Source organism: Cervus canadensis, chromosome 33, assembly GCF_019320065.1.
Source record: "Cervus canadensis isolate Bull #8, Minnesota chromosome 33, ASM1932006v1, whole genome shotgun sequence".
NCBI classification, from domain to species: Eukaryota; Metazoa; Chordata; class Mammalia; order Artiodactyla; family Cervidae; genus Cervus; species Cervus canadensis.
In genome coordinates, this window is record NC_057418.1 from 3,349,827 (window position 1) to 3,371,969 (window position 22,143).

At 38.2% G+C, this 22,143-nt stretch overlaps 1 protein-coding gene and 1 non-coding gene across 8 annotated transcripts in view; both read left to right on the forward strand.

Moving 5' to 3' along the window:
• The window catches only part of LAMA2 (laminin subunit alpha 2), a 693,967-nt gene that overhangs the window by 174,071 nt on the left and 497,753 nt on the right, over nt 1-22,143 (forward strand). For all 7 annotated transcript variants that reach the window (XM_043457137.1, XM_043457138.1, XM_043457134.1 and 4 more), the window contains 2 exons: nt 2,803-2,973; nt 9,524-9,636. In XM_043457137.1, coding sequence (XP_043313072.1) covers nt 2,803-2,973; nt 9,524-9,636 — 284 coding nt within the window. The remainder of the gene's footprint in view (nt 1-2,802; nt 2,974-9,523; nt 9,637-22,143) is intronic.
• Nucleotides 4,590-4,775, forward strand: LOC122434228. Its single transcript, XR_006267305.1, has one exon. It is a non-coding gene; the product is annotated as a U2 spliceosomal RNA (small nuclear RNA).

A 22,143-nucleotide genomic window follows, 5' to 3' on the forward strand; every position in this document is an offset into this window, starting at 1 on the left:
TTATAATGAAGTGAGCTGCATTCTATAATACAACCTGCTGAAGATTCAATAAAAGCTCAGATATTGACTGACTCTTCAAATTGGTCATTAGCAGCTAATTGGGGACTTTCCTTGACCAGTACACTTTACTGACTTTTAAAAATAAACAACAAAGTAGCTAATAAAATTTCAAAAGGCCACTATTCCTTGACCACAAAGCAAGGCAAATAAATTATGAACAGGTTAATTTTGAGCACATGATCAATAAAAGTAACAGAAACAAATCAATGGAAAGAACTGAAAGATAGTAAATGTAAATTTTATTGACGTCTTTAGTTTATGATTGGAAAACTCTATGAAACAACAAAGGAGTGGAGGCTGGATAAGTTATTTCTTTTATTAAGTATGTAAATTGATAAGCTCTGCTGAGAACCAGGTTTTGGCTCTTTAAGCCCCAATGAGAATTAGCCTTCTGAGTTAAAGAGCTAAGTTCAAATCTTAGTTATTGGTCTTGCTAATTCATAACTTGGTGCATGTTGTTTGTCTTCTTTGAGCTGCATTTTCTTCACTTTATAAAGCGGGACTAATAAAAAGTACACAATGGGATTAGTGGGGATTAAATCATATTACTTATTGAATATGAAATAGCTTCTTAATCAATGTTACCTCTATACCCATAATCCTTTCATAATCATGTACTTTTGCTCACATTTTATATATTTAATATGTGAGAAATTTAGGATATAATTCAATTCTATATTTTGGAACATAACAATATACAGAAAAATAATTTTCACCAGTTACCTTCTCCTTTTGGCTTCCTCCCATGATTCCTCAGATCTGAAAAACTCCAGGCCTAACCAACTCCAATTAAGTCCCACAGTTCAGTTCAGTCACTCAGTCGTGTCTGACTCTGAGACCCCATGAATCGCAGCCCGCCAGGCCTCCCTGTCCATCACCAACTCCCGGAGTTTACTTAAATCCATGTCCATTGAGTCGGTGATGCCATCCAGCCATCTCATCCTCTGTCGTCCCCTTCTCCTCCTGCTCCCAATCCTTCCCAGCATCAGGGTCTTTTCAGATGAGTCAGCTCTCCGCATCAGGTGGCCAAAGTACTGGAGCTTCAGCATCAGCATCAGTCCCACAGGGCTGCATCACAGCAGGGCATGGGGAGTCTCACCCACACCTTCAAAGTGGAATCCAAAGTCAGGGTCAGGTCAGGACTAGTCAGAGGGGAGGGAGACAAAAATCACCAAGTAAAACTGACAGTGTCCTGGGGCAATTTTAGAGGTATTGGCTCCTGCCTGAGATGAATTGTTTGCAAATGAAGTTGTTTTGTTTGTAGAAGCTTGTTCAGTTGCTCAGTTGTGTCCAACTCTTTGGGACCCCATAGACTGCAACACACGAGGCTTCCCTGTTCTTCAGTATCTCCTGGAGTTTGCTCAAACGCATATGCATTGAGTTGGTGATGCCATCCAAACATCTTGTCTGTCCTCCCCTTCTCCTCCCGCCTTCAATCTTTTCCAGCATCAGGGTCTTTTCCAATGACTCGATTCTTTGCATCAGGTGACCAAAGTATTGGAGCTTCAGTCTCAGCATAAGTCCCTCCAAGGAATATTCAGGATTTATTTCCTTTAGGCTTGACTGGTTTGATCTCCTTACTGTCCAAGTTACTCTCAAGAGTCTCCTCCAACACCACAGTTTGAAAGCATCAGTTCTTCGGTGCTCAGCCTTCTTTATGGTCCACCTCTCACATCCATACACATGACTACTGGAAGAATCATAGCTTTGACTCTACAGATCTCTGTTGGCAAAGTAATGTCTGCTTTTTAATATGCTGTCTAGGCTTGTCATAACTTATATGTGTACCTATATCTATATATGATCACATAATCTAATAGATTAGAACAGTTACAAACTCAGTCCTCTGGCAGTCACTCAGCATCCACATAAGCTTTCAGAATAAAGTCCATGCTCATATCATATTCCCTCTGCCTGGCATGTTTGCTTTATTCCCTTCATTGTCTATACCAAATACATTTCTATTTTTCCTCCAAGATACAGTTTAGGATCCCTTCCCACAGTAAGCCCCTCATAATGGTATTTTCATTCTCAAATCTTTTATGGTATCTGGTGTAGTGTGTGCTCAACATATATTGTATAAAATAATAATTGTACTGATGGATGCAAAACTGGAGTAGGAAATGGCAACCCTTTCCCATATTCTTGCCTGGGGAATCCCATGGACAGAGGACCCTGGCAGGCTACAGTCCATGCAGTCGCAAATGAGACAGACACGACTGAGCGACTAAAGCAAAATAAACAGATGCAAGATAGTGATGAAAGACAGAAGAGAAACCTTGTTTATTTAATCACATATTATTTACTAGCATAGAGAATTTAGTGTATAAAGGTAGATAGAGTATGTTCTGGGATGAGCTAATTATTTTAGAAATTGTAACCTGACAAATTTCACAGAACAGCTGAAATGCAGGATGGAAATTTCAGTAAGACTTGTGCCAATAACATGAGCAGACTTTTTAAAAGTGTATTTGAGAGACAGGACTTTCTAATTAAGTGGTAGAGGTTAAAAATTAAGAAGATAGCTTTAGAATTCATATTTAAGACCCAGCAAAAAAAAAAAAAAGGAAATGCTAGTTTGATAACATATGCTATTTATGTAGTATACTTAATTAAGTCAGATATTTAATTATCACTGATTATTCTATTTTCACTTAATGCTCTGGAAAGCATCCTATCTTAATTTCATTTTAAAGTGCAATAAAATCATCCCACACACCTTCATTTGTTCATCTTTTTCAGGTTTATTCCCTGCTGTGCTGAATCTTGCTTCCAATGCCCTCATCACCACAAATGCAACATGCGGAGAGAAAGGGCCTGAAATGTATTGCAAGTTGGTAGAGCATGTCCCTGGGCAGCCGGTGAGGAACCCTCAATGTCGGATCTGCAATCAAAACAGCAGCAATCCATATCGTATGTATTTAGGATTACCTTGTATGGAATTGGGTGGAAGCTACCACTGAGAATGTTGAGGCCAAAGTGCATTAGTCAAAGGGCTTGTCTTCTCAATTTCTAGATCTTTTCTTCCACTGTGAGCTTTACAGTCCTTATCTGTCACCGACAAATATTAAAATTCCCTATGTGTAGCAGGTATGGTGCTTGAGGATATTTTTCTAGCTGAAGACCTGTGGCAGTCATTGACTTTACTGCCTGCAGAAAAGTATCTGAGGGTGTGGTTATGAATAAAGGCTTTAGTAGGTCAGTGGTCACAGTACTAGGAACACAGCAGGAATAAGAGGTGGTCTCTGGCTCAGTTGAAGAAGTGGCAAGAAGCAGATTATTGCTGTAGAGGGTGGTAGGTATCAAGGAAAGAATGAGCAGAGGGGCTTCAGGGAGGAGAAGAGTCATGGATTCAGTCCCGGTATAGCTGGAGGCTTGCCAGAAGGGCATCTGAGCTGAGATCCAAGGGCAAATATGAGCTGAGAATGTAAAGAGGAGACAGAGGGACGAGAAGGAACCCCAGGGGAGGGGCTCAGAATAAGATAGAAAACACACTTGCTGGGAGAACTACAGATAGTTAGAAACGGCTGCAAATGGAAGTGTCAGAGGGCTGGGACCAGTCTGTATACTTAGATACCATAGGGATAGTGTTTTAAGGAGAAGTTTCATACAAAGCTCTCTTGGTTGGCCTCTAGAAACCACACTTATATCTCAGACTCATTCATGCATTTATTCAGCAAGCATTTTAAGACAGGCTCCTGGTAATGCATTGTTCTGAAGCTGAGTGTTGAATCATACATAGCCCTTGACGTAAAGGCTTAGGAAGGGAAATAGGGGAGACAGAAAAGTAAATTGAGTGCTAAGGGAACACCCAGGGGCTCCTGGGGAAAAAAATGACGCATATGCTTAGAAAATAAGGGTTAGTAAGACAAAAAGGGGAAAATTAATGTATATAAAAAGCATACAGAAATTTGAAGACAGGAAACAGCATGATATATTCAGAGAATTATAAGAAATTAGGTTCAGTCAGTAAAGAATTTATATGGATAAGGGGAAAATGGTGTGAGTTAATTCTAGACATGGGAGTTGATTTGTAGACATACATTAAGAAATCATCAAATATTGGAGATATTAATGCAGTGAATACTTACTATCAGTGAGGTGAATTACAATAGAGATACAGTTTCACAATTATATTATTTTAAAAATTAGTTTTTCCTCTCTTTTGGTTCAAAGTTGAGATGCTTATAAAGTGAAAAAGCTTTTTCTCAGAATTTATATATTTTATCTTGAAAGAAAGCTGGGAGGTACCCTGCATTCTTTCTTGGAGCTGGTTAAAGGGAAGATTGCATAGTCCTATCTCTATTATGCAGTTTAGAGATGCTGAAAACTTTAATATTGTTATGTTTGAAGAACTGGGACTTTTGTGAATATGGTTTCTGGTCTTATATATTACAGAATGTTTTTAAGGAAAAAGTTAAGAAACCAAAGATGCCAAGTTTCTGAAACCTTTCTTACCTTTTAAATAACTCTCATTATTTTCTAAGATGTAGATTGTTATTGGTGTAGAAGGGGGAATATTAGAACATATCCTATCTATTTGCTATAGATCAAGTGTAGTATCTGTTCTTATCAGTTTAATATCTGATACGTCCTCTATCTGAGGAAAATGTATTAAATGGATTTTTGGAGCTGGGAGTTGGAATAGGAGCTTGCTCCGTCCACTCCACGCATCGACCTGGTATTGCAGTACTTCCAGGAACGGTGCACCAAAGAAAAAAAAGAAAAGAAAAGAATAGTATGGGCAAAAGCTGAGGTCAGAGCAAGGGGAAACATCAGAACAAGAAAATTGAGGTAAAGGCTAGAAAATAAATGAATTGATGGACTATGAGCTGTAGGTTCATTAGGGAAGAAGATGAAGCTTCATGGGAAGAAAATTGCCTTTGGTGCAAGAATTGGTGGCCTTGATTTCATTGAATGTGAGAAAGCCTGGAGACATGAAATGATTGGGAGGGGATTATAGGGGTGGTTGAGGGTGTTTTGAAGATGGGTTGGGCAGAGAGAGAGTTAGATAAAGTTCGCAAAATCATATATATGTGTATTGGTGTGTGTGCATATATACATGCATGTGCATATATGTAGGGCTAGCTATACATGTATGTATATAAATATAAATATTTATAGTTCCTGTCTACAAGTACAATGTTAGGATAAACAGCACTTGGGTATAAAAGGCAATTTAACAAATATTCAAGGGAGTAAACTCAGGTCTATACCTTAGGGTACATGTCATCGATGATGTCAAATTTTGAAGAAAGAAAACATCAGTGGGACCCGAGGTAGCAAAAGAATTCCAAGAAGGTTGTCAGACTCAGGTTTAAAAACCTGAATTACCTGTGATAAGAGGGAAAGGCATTCCAGAAAAGGAGAAACTGAAGGAAATGTATATATAGATACAGATGGAAGGAAGGTACAAAGATTCAGGTAGACAGTAATTGAGTAGACATTTTATTGGGAAAACGAGATGTATTCACCAAGTTAAGTCCTTGAGTGAATGTCACTCTGCTCTTCAGAGTTCCATATTCGGGGTCTTTTATGTCTCAATGGAAGACATCTATATTTTGGCAAGACAAAAAGTGAATAATTGTTTTAGCAAAGCAAGACAAATATGAGTTACATTTCACATTTCCCATTTTATTTACTTGTGGTAAGTTTTTAAAACTTATCACAGCCTAGATTTACTTCATGTGGTTAATTTTGTATGAAATGTAATGCTTCATTACATTTCAAAATAATGTTTTTGGAATCAGAAATTTAGAAAGACTAATACCCTATACGAATTTAAAAAAATTTAGCAGTAATCCACATGGATATAGTTTAGTAAAAGTTGGAGCAACAGATGATAAAATTCCACAAATTGACTGAACAGCTAGAATGAATCTGGAAGGTCTGTACTTAATTACACACAAATAAAGGGAAATTTGAACCTCCTGGCTATTAACGGATTGTGCTTTCCAATTAAAATAGCAGTTTGAAAGTTTTACTTCATCAATGATTCCCTTGCCAATTTTCAGTTGCAGTTAGCCTTTGGATTGACTTGAGTAACTATGAGAATGTTTTAAGTTTCTATCTCTTTTTAAATAAGGGAAATATGCCAAAATTAATCAGTATTTGCAAATTAATTATGATTAAAACTTTCATAATAGGGATTATGGTTAATTGTTGATTCATCTCCCAGTCTTCCTTTTCATGATTAATTTTCATATCAATTTAACCTGAGGTGGTAGATTTCAACATTTCCAATTAGATAGCTCCTCTCACAATTACCTACAAGCCACAAGTGTGATTTGGAAATGTGATTGTGTACGTATTTTTCTATCACGTGTTAAACCCACAACTGGAAAGAAGGTTCTGGAGGATGTTTAAGGAATATATGCTGTGATATGTATTTTCCTTCAGAAGCAATGCGAGTAATATTTCATTTATGGTTCTGATTTCTAATGCACTGATTTCAGTATGAACCACCAAAGGCATTTATTTGATATTTGGTTATCTTCAGGTATTTGTTGTTCTTATAAAGACCGAACACTTTCCCTGTCTTCAGCAGAATAAGTTAACTAGTGCTAAATTATTACACTTATTCAGCAATTTTGCTTTTCATTAATGAAATAAGGTCTCTCATCTAAGTGGACTGCTACTATAATAAGACGTGGTAGAAAACAAAGTCCATCAAACTGTTCATTTGAATTAAATAATTTACCAATATAAATAGATTATTTTTGTCTTGTCCTGTAAGCTCATATTACCATAAGTAAATCTAACATAAAAAAACCTTTATATTTTCAGTTAAAGAAGTTATAGCAGATTGTGTTAATAAAATTAATTTGTAATAAAAATGTTCACAATCTGAAAATGGCAAATTTAATAAATATTCCGTTTTTATAAACTTTTTGAAAAATGATTTTATTTTGCCCTCAGATTTCTTTTGCATTGAGGCCTGCTTGGTTTTTATTTTAAACATTTTTATTAAATATAATTTATCCCCAGTAAAGATTCAGAATTCTGCATATTTTGAACAGATATATAATTCATTCTATGTATATGCTCCAGTATTGTTTCCTGGAGAAGTCAATGGACAAAGGAGCCTGGTAGGCTACAGTCCTTGGGGTTACAAAGAGTCAAATACAGCTAAGTGACTTTAACTTTTCACATATACATAATAATGGTTAGAATATTAACATAGGACTATAATGTTCTTCCGGTAGCTCTGTGAGTTGAGAGTTCCCATCCAAAATATTTTTATTGGTCCATGGCAAAATGAGAAAATGAGAATAAAATTCCAATTTTTTATGAGGATAAAATAAATACCTGTTGAAGAATTTTCTTTCATTTTAATATTATGATTTTTTAAAACTTTTGTTGTTTTTAAACATCCTCCATTTTATGAAACAAGTGATGATATCTTAAATAGTAGTCGTAGCAAGACTAGACTGGACGCTACTATTACTTGGAGAAATAAAGGGCTGTAACTCCGATTTGAGTTATATCACAAATTGTGGTATAACTCCACAATTGGTATATATTTTGGAGTCATATCAATTCCACAAATCTCTTTCACATACATTTTTTTAAACTTTTTCTGAAAGTTAAGATTTTGGGAACTTGTACCATGAATAGAGTTTGATTATCCTCACTTCAATAATGACACAGAGTTTAAGTGACTTGTCCATGGACAGTTAAATGCTAAGTGGTGGATCCAGGTGGACTGTCCAGCTTCTCATTCTCCAGAGCTTCATGGCTCAAACCTTACGTGCTTTTATCACCAGTATCTTGAAACGCCTGGCTGTGTTACCGCATTATGTCCACAGACTGAGTCCATGATTGTTCCTCATAGTGATACGGTTTGCTCATTGTTTGAAATATTCCTTCAGTCTGCAAAAAAGATGATGTTCTAATAAAAGAATATTCTTAAGCCATTCATTTGAGAGAGCCTTCCAAAGGATTAGTGTTATAAAAGTTCTCAGGACTGACGCTCCAAATAATTAATCCATATTTACCAGAGAGTAGCAGGGACAGAGGAGCCTGGTGGGCTGCAGTCCATGGGGTCGCGAAGAGTCGGACACGACTGAGCGACTTCACTTTCACTTTTCCATTCATGCATTGGAGAAGGAAATGGCAACCCACTCCAGTGTTCTTGCCTGGAGAATCCCAGGGACAGGGGAACCTGGTGGGCTGCCGTCTGTGGGGTCACACAGAGTCGGACACGACTGAAGTGACTTAGCAGCAGCAGCAGCAGGGAAGTCAACCTCTTCCCTGTTTACATTTCTGCACGCAAATAGGCTGACTCCAAGTGGGATGTTAGGGAGTTAAGAACTCTTATTGCAGCCCTGGGAATAGAAATAGGAACAGCCTCAACAGCCTTTCACTCTTGCCATCCTCACCCATTCCTGAGCTGGGCCGGATTAGGAGCAGAACTTGTATTACTCGGGAAATAAAAAGCACAGATACAGACAAGAACGAATGACTGTAAACCAAAAAGGAACAAGAATTTTGGCGTTCATTCCAGAGGTGGTTGCTGTTGTGAGATGCTTGGAACTAAGCAGAAGACAAGGAGTCCATGAGTTTTGAGGATTGTAAGAAGGAAGGAGCTGTAAGAAAGGACTGTCAGGGATGTGGCAACAGTTATCCACACCTCCTCTTTTCTGTTCCAGTCTTGCTTTAATTCTCACAATAGGTCCTGTTCTCATCTATTTGGAGTAAAGGCAAGGGAAGACACATGCTTTATGGGTCTTTATGCTTTATGGGGTAGGATGGAGGCTCATGTGCCGTCCTATCCTTGTCTTTATTGTCCAGAACGCCACTGTTAGTGATTATGGGGATGAATGGGTATCATCCTGATTGGGAGATTTGGAGTATCTTTCATTTTATTTTTAAATAATGGTTTAAATACAAAGTTGGCAGATTGAGGACTGACTGCAAAAAGCCTCATAGGATGGATTTGACAGCATTTTATATTAAAACCAGGTACATATTGAATTGCCCAAGTCTTGGTAATAATGTATGTGTCAGAAGGGCAAATCTTCAAGTACCTTTCAGCCACAATTCAGTATTTTATGTTTCTGTTCACAAAGTTGATGGCATACTAGAGCCAGCTCAAACAGTAGAGTTTTTGCTTCTGTGAGTGACTGACACATCAATTAGATTTCAATATTATTTTTTCACACTTAATTTCTGTAGTTATCTTTAAAGTTGCCCATTTTAGTTGATAGCCAGAGTGCTGAACTGCATCTTCTCATATAGTTTAAGTATTTAACCATTTCATACTACCTTGCAGAATGCTGTGAAAAAGTCTACATTACACCAGTTCTTTTAGAGATACAAATTGCTCTCTGTTTCTATTATTTTAATGTTTGACATTCACATGGTGATGGTTTTAACTTCCTTTTGCTTTTTGCTTGTAAAAACAGCTATAAATTCTTTATATGATCTTTTCTTCTTTCATATGTTGCCGCTGATTCAACAGAGAGGCACCCGATTACAAATGCTATTGATGGCAAGAACACTTGGTGGCAGAGTCCCAGTATTAAGAATGGAATTGAATACCATTATGTTACAATTACGCTGGATTTACAGCAGGTATAGTACCTCTTTTTATTTATTGATTTTATCATTTTCTTGTTTGAAATTGTATTTGCATTTACTATTTGTATACTTACTAGTTCTTGGGTGAAAGGATACTCTTTTATTACCTTCTGTTATTTTCTTGACTCAGTGACAAAAGGACTTATTCATTTAGTATATTGTTATTTTAAAATATTTGGCATTTATTTCTAAAGCACAATTAAAATGAATTCACATGAGGAATTTAAAACTGAATTAGGAACTGACTCTAACTAATGAGGGTTAATGATAAGAATATTGGTCAACAAAATTTTACATAAAATGTAACAGTACCATTTAAATTTTATTTTTGTTGGTCACACCTCATGTCTTGTGGATTCTTAGTTCCCCAACCAGGGATGAAACCTGCACCCTCAGCAATGGAAGTGTGGAGTCCTCACCACTGGACCACCAGGGAATTCTCATGTTTTCACTTTTAAAACAGTAGAGTGCTGCTACACTGTTCATGGTGTGTATACTAAAAGGTTCTTCGATAACCAGGCTCTTGAGTTAATTGCCTCTCATTACTGAGAGTTAAACAAGCTGTGGCAGTTGATTTCTTAACTTACACTTGGGCCAGTAAATGAGGTAACAAGCGTTGTAGTTGTATAAAAGTTGATGTTGGAGTTGGTTAGTGTTTGTGACACACAGGTCTAGGTACCTTCTATGCCTAATTTCTTTCTCCTTTCTGTTCACCGTATTCAGCTCAGGTTGAAATGTTTAGTCAAGAATAACCATCACCCCAAGTTATTTAGGGTTGCAAATAGGATGGAATCTGGAAGCATGTTCCTATATTTTACTGTTATTCCAAATACAAATTTTCTTTGATTGTCTGAAGGCTGAGACTGGAAATATTGAGCCTGGATGACTTCTTTAGCTCAGCCTGTTCCTCCCTCCCTCTCTGCAGTCGGCTCAGAAAGACTCAGCCAGTCCTCCCTGCACTGTGGGTGCAGAGCGGCAGAGGAGTGTGGGGTTCGTGGAGAAGATGTAGCTAAAGTAGCCAATGACAGACAGTGTTCGTGGGAGAGGTTGTGTTTTCACGTGTGGTCACAGTGGAGGAAAGCACCAGCCAGGGGGAGTTAGTTACGCTCTCAGGAGGCCACATGGGCACCAGGCATCTCCCTACTACTGTCATCAACAGTACAAACTGTCCCCCTTAGGTTCAGGGCCCGTTATGGCCAGGGTGCCCAGATTCAGGAATTGCACAAAGCTGGTTGGTGGGCCTCAAGGCAGACTCTCTTTCCACCTATCTGGGACTCATTTTGACCCGAGCAGCAGGGTAGTGGCAAGGACTCAGTACTGTAGCAATTGCCCACAGGTGTGGATTTATTTCTACTCATCATACTAAGTTGCTTCAGTCATATCAGACTCTGCGACCCCATGGACTGTAGCCCGCTAGGCTTCTCTATCTTTGGGATTCTCCAGGCAAGAATAAGGGAGTGGGTTGCCATGCCCTCCTCGAGGGGGATCTTCTTGCATTGCACGTGGGTTCTTTACCTCTAGCACCATCGGGGAAGCCCTTACTCATTTTCTACTTATGTGGGCAACTGAATAACAGCTTTGAGTTAATAGTATTTGTCAGGAAGTCTCAGAGTACAATCAGGGAAGGAAGGCAAACCACTACACTGATGAATTATGCTTTAGTGAAATCTTGTACATGAATTCCCTTAAAAATCCTAACCTCAAAACGGACTTCATCCCTCTCTGGATAAACACAGCTTTGTCCTTTGCCAGGCACAGCAGTCGTTCCCTGTCATATGGTCACTAAAAGTTGCAGTCTAACTTTCCAGTCAGGAATGAGTCTGCTGCCTAGTGTCTTGGGTCATCTCCTGGGATAGAGAAGCAACAAATAGTGACGTTTCATTGCTCAGGTTTACTCTTCACCTATGCTTTTAGATCACACATGGAGCAAGACACTCAACTATTAACATAATTTGCTCAAATCATGCAGACTATTCTTTGAGCTCAACCACAGTAATGTTAACAGGCAGAGCTCATTTCATTGTGATTCATTTTGAGTTTCACAGGTATTGCATTTTTTTTTCTTTTTTTTACAAATTGGAGGATTGTGACAACTCTGTGGCCAACAAGTCTCTTGGCACCATTTTTCCAACTGTCTCTGCTCACTTCATGTCTCTGTGTCATATTTTGGTAATTCTTACAGTATTTCAAACTTTTTCATTGTTATTATATTTGATATGCAATCTGTGATTAGTGAGCTTTGGTGTTGCTATTACAACCTTTTTTTTTGACTATAGCTCACCTGCAGTGAGCTTGTTTAGATGAGGCGTCCTGCATAGGGTGGTTGGGTGATGCTAGGTCTTGTATTCAAGTGTGTATTCCTTTGTGTGAGTTCTCACTGTTTGATACTCTGCGGCAACCCACTCCAGTACTCTTGCCTGGAGAATCCCATGGACAGAGGAGCCTGGTAGGCTGCAGTCCATGGGGTCGCTAAGAGTCGGACACGACTGAGCGACTTCACGTTCACTTTTCACTTTCATGCATTGGAGAAGGAAATGGCAACCCACTCCAGTGTTCTTGCCTGGAGAATCCCAGGGACGGGGGAGCCTGGTGGGCTGCCGTCTATGGGGTCACACAGAGTCGGACACGACTGAAGTGACTTAGCAGCAGCAGCAGCAGTGTTACTTCTCTGGTAGTCTAGGGTCTTGGAGTCAGCGCTCCTACTCCAAAGGCTCAGGGCTTGATCTCCAAAGGATTTTTTCTCACTCTTGCAACATGATTGTAAGAGTCAGCTGTGGTTTTCCTCTGCATCATCTTCATTCTGTGACCCAAGTGGAAGAAGCAATACCCTTGCGACCCTGGCTTGTGCCAAGTTAAGGCTGCAGCCCGGATGATGAGACTTCTCATTCAGTCTCCTTTCCTCCTTTCCATTTCCCCAAGTGTGGCTGCTTGTAAAGATGCTTACGAGGAGGCTGGCACTCTGCCCAAGCCAAACATGGAGGCCTGGGCTCTGGTACCCTACAGCAGGAGATATGAAGGCGAAGGAAGCCAGCAGCCTTCCTTGCGTGGAACTTGCCCTCGGTAATGTGGCAACAGCAGGGATGCTCGCTACCCCAGAGGCAGAGGGTACGGCAGAGCACACGACACAGTGGCAAAAGGCCTTGTGTTTCAGGTGCCAAAGCCACAGAGCCCTAAAGACGCCAACCCGGTGCTGCAGGTAGCGGGGAGAAACCTCTTCACCCAGACCTCACGAGAGGAGCCGGCCAGACCTCACGAGAGGAGCCGGGTCAGGTGGGAAGGGGTGGACCAGCAAGCTCTATTATGACTTTTTGGAGTCCATGAACCATGGAGCTATATAAGAAGATGAACTCAGTAACTGTTGCATGTGTTCTGACTGCTCACTAATCGGTCATTTTCTCATCTCTCTTCCTCTCTTTGGGCCTTTCTATTGCCTGAGACATGCAACATTGAAATTCCTAACCCTGCAGTTAATAACCTTGCAATAGTTTCTGAGTGTTCAAATGAAAGCAAGAGTTGCATAACTCTTACTTTATAATAAAAAACTGGAATTAAATAAGCTTAGTGAGAAAGGCATGTCAAAAGCCAAGATAGGCGGAAGACTTGTCCTCTTGCAACAGTTAGTCAAGTTTTGAATGCAATGGAAAAGGTCTTAAAGGAAACTGAACGTCCACTGCACCAAACACACAGATGAGTAGGAACCAAGGTAGCATTATTGCTGACCTGTGAACATTTTATTGATCTTGAAAGGAGATCAGACTAGCGAGAGCCTTCCCTTCAGCCAAAGCCTAATCCAGAGCTAGGCCCTAACTCTGTTCAATTGTGCAGAGGCTAAGAGAGGTGAGGAAGCTGCAGAAGAAAACTGTGAAGCCAGTAGAGAATGATGTATGAGGTTTAAAGAAAGAAGCCATCTCCATAACATATAAGTGTCGGGTAAAGCAGCAAGTGCTAATGTAGATGAGATGCAAGCTGCAGCAAGTTATCGAGAGGATAATCATGAAAATGGGGACAACAGATTTTCAATAGTCTTCTATTGGAAGAAGATACCATCCAGGGCTTTTATAGCTAGAGACAAGAAGTCAATACATGGCTTTAAAATCTTTAAAGGACAGGCTGACTTCCTCTTAGCCTGTAAGGGCTAATGTAGCCAGTGACTTGGAGGTAAGGCCAATGAAAAGAAAAGGCCATTTACCATTCCAGAAATCCCAGGGCCCGATTGAATCTTGCATAATCTATTAATACTATGCCTGTGCTCTATAAATGGAACAACAAAGCCTAGATGATTGCAAGCTGTTTTCAAGGTGGTTTACTGAATATTTTAAGCCTACTGTTGAGAACTATAGCTCAAAAAAAAATTCTTTCATAATATTACTGCTCATTGGCAACACATCTAGTCACTCAAGAGCACTGATAGAGATGTACAGTAAGATTTATGTGATTTTCATGCTCGCTAACACAAGATCCATGATGCAGTCCATGGATCAAGGAATAATTTCAGCTTCTATGTATTATTATTTAAGAAATATATTTCATAAGACTACAGCTGTCATAGATAGTGATTCTTCTGATGGATCAGGGCAAAATAAATTGAAAATTTTTGGAAAGGATTCAACATGCTAGATGGCAGTAAGAAATTAGTGATGCCTAGGAAGAGCTCAAAATATCAACAGTGACAGGAGTTTGAAAGAAGTTGGTTTTAACCCTAATGGATAACTTGGAGCAGTTCAAGACTTTAGTAGAGAAAGTAGCTACAGATGAGGTGGAAATAGCAAGAGAACTGGAATTAGAACTGGATCTTGAGATATGACTGAATTCCTGCAACCTCATGATTAACAGATGGGGAGTTGCTTCTTATGGATAACCAAGGAAACTGATTCCCTGACTTGGAATCTAGTCTTGGTGACAGTGTTGTAAGGAGTGTTGACATGACAAAAAAAGGAATTAGAATATTACATATCTTAGTTGACAAAGTAGCAGCAGTGTTTGAAAGGATTGACTCCAATTTTGAAAGCATTTGGGTGAAATGTTATCAAATAGCATTGCATGCTACAGAGAAATTGTTCATGAAAGGAAGAGTAAATCAATGCAACAATATTGTCTTGTTTTAAGAAATTGCCACAAACACCTAACCTTTAGCAACCTCTACCTTGATATTCAACAGCCATTAACTTCCAATCGAGACTCAGTACCAACAAAAAGATGGTGACTCGCTGAAGGATCAGATATATTTAGCATTTTTAGCAATGAAGTATTTTAAAATTGAGATATGGTATGGTATTTTGTTTTTTTCTTTTAGACACAGTATCGTTACTCACTTAATAGCCTTCAGTATAGTGTAAACTTTTATATGCACTGGGAAACCAAAAAAATTCATGTGACTCACTTTATTGAGATATTCACATTATTGCAATGGTCTGGAATTGAACCTGCAGCATCTCCAAAGAATGTCTGTATTTGTTATTAAAAATAGCAGCATTTTTTTCCTTCTAATTCATCACTGAATGATGCAATCACAAGTTTTTACTAAATCATTTTTATTCAACATACCGATCATTATTAATTCCACAGGTCAAAGTGTGCATCTGAGAACCCATTTTTCAATAAAGTTATTTATATTTTCCTATTTTCTTTGCATCTCCCTTCATACATTCCCACATGGTATCTCAAGAGGTATTGTGGACTTGTTTTCCTGTTCTCTCATTTACCTCTTTCGTTTAATGGCCTTAAAATGAGTGAATACTCAAGACATCTTTTTTGGTTCAGTCTTCATAACAAGTGGCAGAAATATGTTTACAACATCGATTTGCCTGTCTCTAAAGTCTGAAATACATTTAGTGGAAGTGGTATGGAGATGTGTCCTCATATGGTCTCATAACCCAAGGTGGCGCCCACTCATGTCCTTATTCAGCCCTTCTTACTGCCTATAAATCAACTCATCCTGTGTTCAAGAGAAGGGGAAAACAATCTACAAAATAAAATAAATCCTTATTTCTGCTTGTCTCAAGATTTTAATTTAGTCAATGATTTAATGATATAAAAAGCTAAACAGGTTTTGTTACCAGGTTTTATATGGGAATTCCACAGACAGAAAAGGACTTTAGACCTCTTGTTTGGCTTCAGGCTTTGGAGTAACAGACTGTGAATAGGTTCTCAGAACCTATTCAATTAAGGAGCAAAGCTGCAGGAAGGCATATTATAATGCGCTGGCAACATAGAAGATGTGGACATCTTTGTTACTTCATTTATTTCTCACAATTAGCCTGTAAGGTAGCTAGCATTATTATCTCTTTTAATAACAGAAGCACACGGACACTTTAAAAAGTTAAGTGACGGCCTTTTATAGTCTGTACAGGCAGGACTGGAATGTCGTCCTGAGTTTGTCTGAATTCAGACTCCAAACTAGGCCAGTGTTTACTAAGCTGGTCTCTGAAGACCTAATTTAGGGAAAATTTTTGGTATATAGTTTCAAGGGGTCCATACATTGTTTGGGTTCAAGAAATACCGGATTATCCTCTCACTTATGGGAGAGTATAGCCAACATCTCTTTTGTCATAAAACAGATCTCCTTTTCTACTACACTTCAGCATGTCTCCAAAACAGCATGACTTCAGTCTTTTTAACCTACAGCATGAAGGATTAAGAGGTTATTCATCATTATATGGCTATTATTCAGCTGGGAGACAAGGGCATCAGTTTTATAATGAATAGGCAAATATCACTAAATGTTTATTTGCCATTGATTCCGCAAGAGGTTTGACCAGTTATTAGTTCTCCTTTTTATTTTGAAATGCATGAATTTCAACAAGTGCCCTTTTTTTTTTTTTTTGGTCATTGATATATAGTTGGCTTCTCTGTGAAATACTTTTGATAAATTACTATTTTTAATAGCAGTCACCATTACATTTCCTTGATTGCATCATTACAGATTACACTGGGGAATTTCTCTGGTATTTTAACATTCAAGGTAAGTACTAGAAAAATATAATACTTACTGAGAAGAAAGTAGGTACTTATTTTACAAATTGTTTTGCGTTTTTACTACTACGGAATTATTAATTTTTCCCAATTCTACTATTTATTCATATCATATATTGAGCAAATAATTTAATCATGCTGGTACCCTGAGTTCTAGATTAACAAAATAAATATTATAACATCATGGCAAGAAATTGAAATAAGGATAATAGCAATGTAATGACTAAATTCCATCTGACAATTACAGTTATTGTAAACAACCTAGTATCAGCATAAACTTGAAAAAAAACAAATCCCCAGTATAATGGCAAAGAAAAATATACATCAATTTAAATGATAATAATAAAGAAGTGAAGATTAATAAGATGTCTATCCAACCAGATTTTCACTATAATATGTGTTATAATATCTGATCTCATTTTGTAACTTTTAAAAATCTGGCCAATTTCTTAGACCTGCCTTTTGGTTTGTTTAGGAAGAGAGTTGATTGGCAAGTAGGTTAAAACAGAGAGGGGTAGCTTTTTAAAAGACCTTTAAAAAACATATTCATATTCATTCCTGTATAATCCAGGTACACTGCAGAATTAGTTATGTGGGGATCTCCATTATTTCAATAAGTAATTCCCTTCTCTTCCTGGTTTATCCCCCAAAACTAAAAATATGTTTGTCAAGAAAGATTGTCTTCCAACGGCAGAGGCCAACTCTATATCTTATTGACCTGAATATTTTATTCATTGACCTTGCAGAACCATATCTAGTGAGACTGGTTAACAGTGTAAAAAGACAGCTATGTTTTAGAGGAGGTTGAATTAGTATTTCTATATAAATATTACTGTAATTTTGAAATCTGTGTGAATAGTCTGCTATTGTCGTTTAGTTGCTCAGTCATGTCTGACTCTTTTGCAGCCCCATGGACTGTGGTCTACAAGTCTTCACTGTCTACGGGATTGCCCAGACTGTAATACTTGAGTGGGTTGCCATTTCCTTCTCCAGGGGATCTTCCTGACTCAGGAACTGAACCCATGTCTCCTTCACTGGCATTCAGATTCTTTACCACAGAACCATCAGGGACTCTTGTGAATTACATGGAACCATTTTTTCTTGAACTGTTAATGTAATTAATCCCTTATGTAATAATAAAGCATGAAAAGCATAGGATAGGTACAGTTAACAGGTAGCAAGGGATTGTAAATGATATTCCTGCATTTACTATCCCATTATATAAATAAAAGGGCTTCTTAGATGGCTCAGTGGTAAAGAATCTTCCTACCAGTGCAGGAGATGGAGGAGAAGCATGTTCAATCCCTGGGCCGAGAAGATCTCCTGAAGCAGGAAATGGCAACCCACTCCAGTATTCTTGCCTGGAAAATTCCATGGACAGAGGAACCTGGCAGGCTACAGTCCATGGGATCTCAAAGAGGAAGGCGCGAGTAAGCACACACACATCTATAAATGAGGAAGACACACATGTGATATATTAAAAAGTCAGGCAAGATTTACGTAGTCCTGTTTGAATATGATTCTCTTCAACAAAGTCTATTTGATCTGTCTCTTGGAGACCTGCTAGATTGCACATTCTTGAAGACAGAGTTCACAGACTGTTTCTATCCCTCATGGCACTCAGCATCTGTCAGGAGCTCAGCAGATGTGAAGAAAGTATGATTCATGATTGCTCTTCAAATCACTGAATTTTTTTCTTGGTATTATTTGTGTCACTGCTAAATGGATGAATATAGAACTATAGTGGAGATTATAATCTACACACTCAAAATGTCCTATATGACATGTCTTTTTTAATATAGCAGAATATCATTAAATTCACAGTTCCTTTAGTTTTTTTTTTAAGATCATTGCTTCAGTGTCACAAGCAAGATATGTGGTTAATTAGAAAGCATATTCTCTCTCTCAATGAATTTGTGTTGACCTTTTAATCACTGCTTTCCTATGTGGCTCAGTTGGTAAAGCATCTGCCCACAATGCAGGAGACCTGGGTTCAATTCCTTGGTTGGGAAGTTCCCCTGGAGAGGAAATGGCAACCCACTCCAGTATTCTTGCCTGGAGAATCCCATGGACAGAGGAGCCTGGCAGGCTACAGTAGTTCATGGGATCGCAGGAGTCAGACATGACTTAGTGCTATATTTCTTTTCTTTCTTTTTAATCACTAACAAAGGTGACTACCAGCTTTAGTGTCTATATTGTGCAGAACATTAGTTATGGTTGTCTCCCCTTCACTTTACTTTCAACACTGCACTCACATTGATATTAGCACAAAATCAGATCAGATCTTAAAAATCAGATCAGATCACTCCTTCCACGAAAGCTTTAATGGCACTTGATGGAAAAAGCACAATTACCCACCAGGATTTACAGGCGCTTTACCTCACCTGCTTTCATCTCTGGCCTCAATCTCCCCTCTTCAGTTACTCCACTGGCTACTTTATTGGTCTTGAAATCCTTTGCACTTGCTGTTTCTTCTATCTGGAATCATGTTCCTCTGTTTTCTTTTTTTTTTTCTTTTTTTATTTATTTATTTTTTTTTCTGTTTTCATATAGTCTGTTTCCCTATTTCTTTTGGATTTTTACTCAAATATCCTGTTCTTTGTGGGAATTTCCTTGATAATCCCATTTAAACTTGCAAACCCCTCCCTACTTCCTAGCCCATTTCCCTGCTTTATTTTTCTGCATAAAATTCATGGCTGTCTTGTTCATTTGCTCATTCATGTCCAACTCTTTGTGACCTCATGGACTACAGCATGCCAGGCTTCCCGCTCCTTCACTATCTCCCAGAGTTTGCTCAAACTCATGTCTATTGAGTCTGTGATGCCATCCAGCCATCTCATCCTCTGTTGCCCCCTTCTCCTCTTGCCCTCAATCTTTCCCAGCATCAGGGTCTTTTCAAATGAGTCAACTCTTCGAATCAGGTGGCCCAAGTATTGGAGTCTCAGCTTCCGATGAATATCCAGCATTGATTTCCTTTAGAATTGACTGGTTTGATCTCCTTGCTGTCCAAGGAACTCTCAAGAGTCTTCTCCAACACCACAGTTCATAAGCATCAATTCCTTGGCAGTCAGCTTTCTTTGTGGTCCTACGCTTACATCTGTACATGACTACTAGAAAAACCATAGCTTTGACTATATGGACCTTTGTTGGCAAAGTGCTGGCTCAGCTTTTTAATACAATTGTTTTGTTATCGCTTTTGTTTCAAGGAGCAAGCATCTTTTAGTTTTGTGGCTGCAGTCACCACCCACAGTGATTTTGGAGCCCAGGAAAAGAAAATATGCCACTGTTTCTACTTTTTCCCCATCTATTTGCTATGGAATGATGGCTGTCTCACTTACTAACGTGGCTGCCTAACTTACTGCATATATTTTTTTATAGCTCTTCCTTGGCTGATGATGGGATCACATTCTAATGAACCAATAGCAAATGGAAAATATTATAGGCTGAAATGCGTTTAACACACCTAACTTACCAAACATCATAGCTCAGCTGAGCCTGCCTTAAACATGCTCAGAACACACACTGGAAAAATCACCTAACACAGGCATTCTTTATAATAAAGTGTTAAATATTTCACCAGTAATTTATTGAATACTGTACTGAAAATGAAAAACAGAATGGTTGTGTGTGTACAGAGTGTGGTTATAAGTGCATCACTTTCTTACTCTCCTGATCCCGTGACTGGCGTGGGACTTGTGCTCACGGCCCTGTTCAGCATCATTCCACTTATCTCAAGGCTGGAAAAGTTCCAACTTCAAAGTCTGAAGTTAAGCCTAGTAAGTCCAGGACCATCTGTATTTATGTTGAATGTTGTTTATCTCACCTTTTAAAATTTTCATGAGAGTGGAGATACTTTTTTGTTTTTTGTTTTTGAATTGCCACATTCTAAACACTTGGAATAGTACTCAACATATAAGAGATAGTCTATAGATTTATATTATATTTGTCTAGATTTATATTAAGTGAATAAATGATTGAATGAATAAATAGCTAAAACATCAATTCATAGTGTAAGAATTTTATTAAAGCTGAAACTTAAAGGAAGAAATATTCTTTCCGTGTTTCTTATGATAGAACATGCTATGAATTTTTAAATGTATGCTTTTTCCTTTAAGTCTAAGGTTAAACAGCATGAAATAAGTTTTCTTACTAATCCTTTTACTAAACATGTTCTAAATTTCAGTCATATTTGTCATAATCTGTGTGGCTTTACCACATTTATAGCTTTATTGGAGTAAAGCAGATTATAATAAATTTTAAGTCTTCCTTTGTAACAGAGAAGTCTAGAACTGTAATTTTTTAATTGACATTTTAAATTTTTCTAGTGGAAAAATGTATATAAGGGGGAAAATGCCATCAGAGTGCTGTTTAAACAAGATTCTAGACAAAGGATATTTTGTGTTTTGATGTAAATAACTAATAAACTAAATTCTTGCAACATCATGAAAATGTAAATTTTTTGGAGATGCAGGTCCTCCTTCAAATAGTGTCAAGATGATTGCCTTGGGAAGTGATTCTTGAAACCAGGGAGTAACTTAGAGAATTGTTTTTTTAAAAATAGAGGTAATAATACATGATGAAAAGATCTGTTAAATATCTGTGGGAAAATATCTGTTAAAAATTTTAAATCATACTGATTCTGTTATGGAAAGTCTGAACAGGACTGCCTAAAATAGACTGAATGTGGGCAATATTTCACAACTGTCTGATGACTTCCACACATGAAATACAACCATTTCCTCATGTTGGTGGAATATTGTGTATTCTCCCACTATATTGTTGGAGTCTAGTTTTCACTTACTATAATAATTATATATAGTTATACATTATATGCTGTGCTTAGTCATTCAGTCATGTCTGATTCTTTGCGATCCCGTGGACTGTAGCCCACCAAGCTCCACTGTCCATGGAGTTCTCCAGGCAAGAATACTGGAGTGGGTTGCCATGCCCTTCTCCAGGGAATCTTCCCAACCCAGGGACTGAACCCAGGTCTCTGCATTGCAGGTGGATTCCTTGCTATCTGAGCCACCAGGGAAGCCCAGTTATGCACCATATGCACATATAAATTAGAGGTATTTCCCTAGAAGTTGACTATATGTTTAAGTTACGTGATAACATGTGTGTTTTAATTTGTAGATAATACCTGTTTTCAGTATGATCCTGAGTCTTAAAAATACAAAAACGGCAAGAAGGATGAGTATGAGGCTAAGGAAAAGGAGTAGATATAATTTTGCCCACTTCCATTTCCTGATCTATCACTTGTCAGTTCATCTACGTTTGGTAAATTGTCCTACTTTTATACTCCTCAATTTGGTCATATGGAAAACAGAATTAATAGCACCACGTCTTTCCGAAGAAGACTGTTGTAAGAATGAAGTGACGTAATATAGGCAAGTAGCCAGTACGCTGCCACACAGTAGTTGATAGTAAGTAATACTTCCTGGCCTTCTACACTGGTAATAATGCTGAGCAGAGAACAAATGGACTTCCCTGGTAACTCAGCTGGTAAAGAATCCACCTATAATGCAG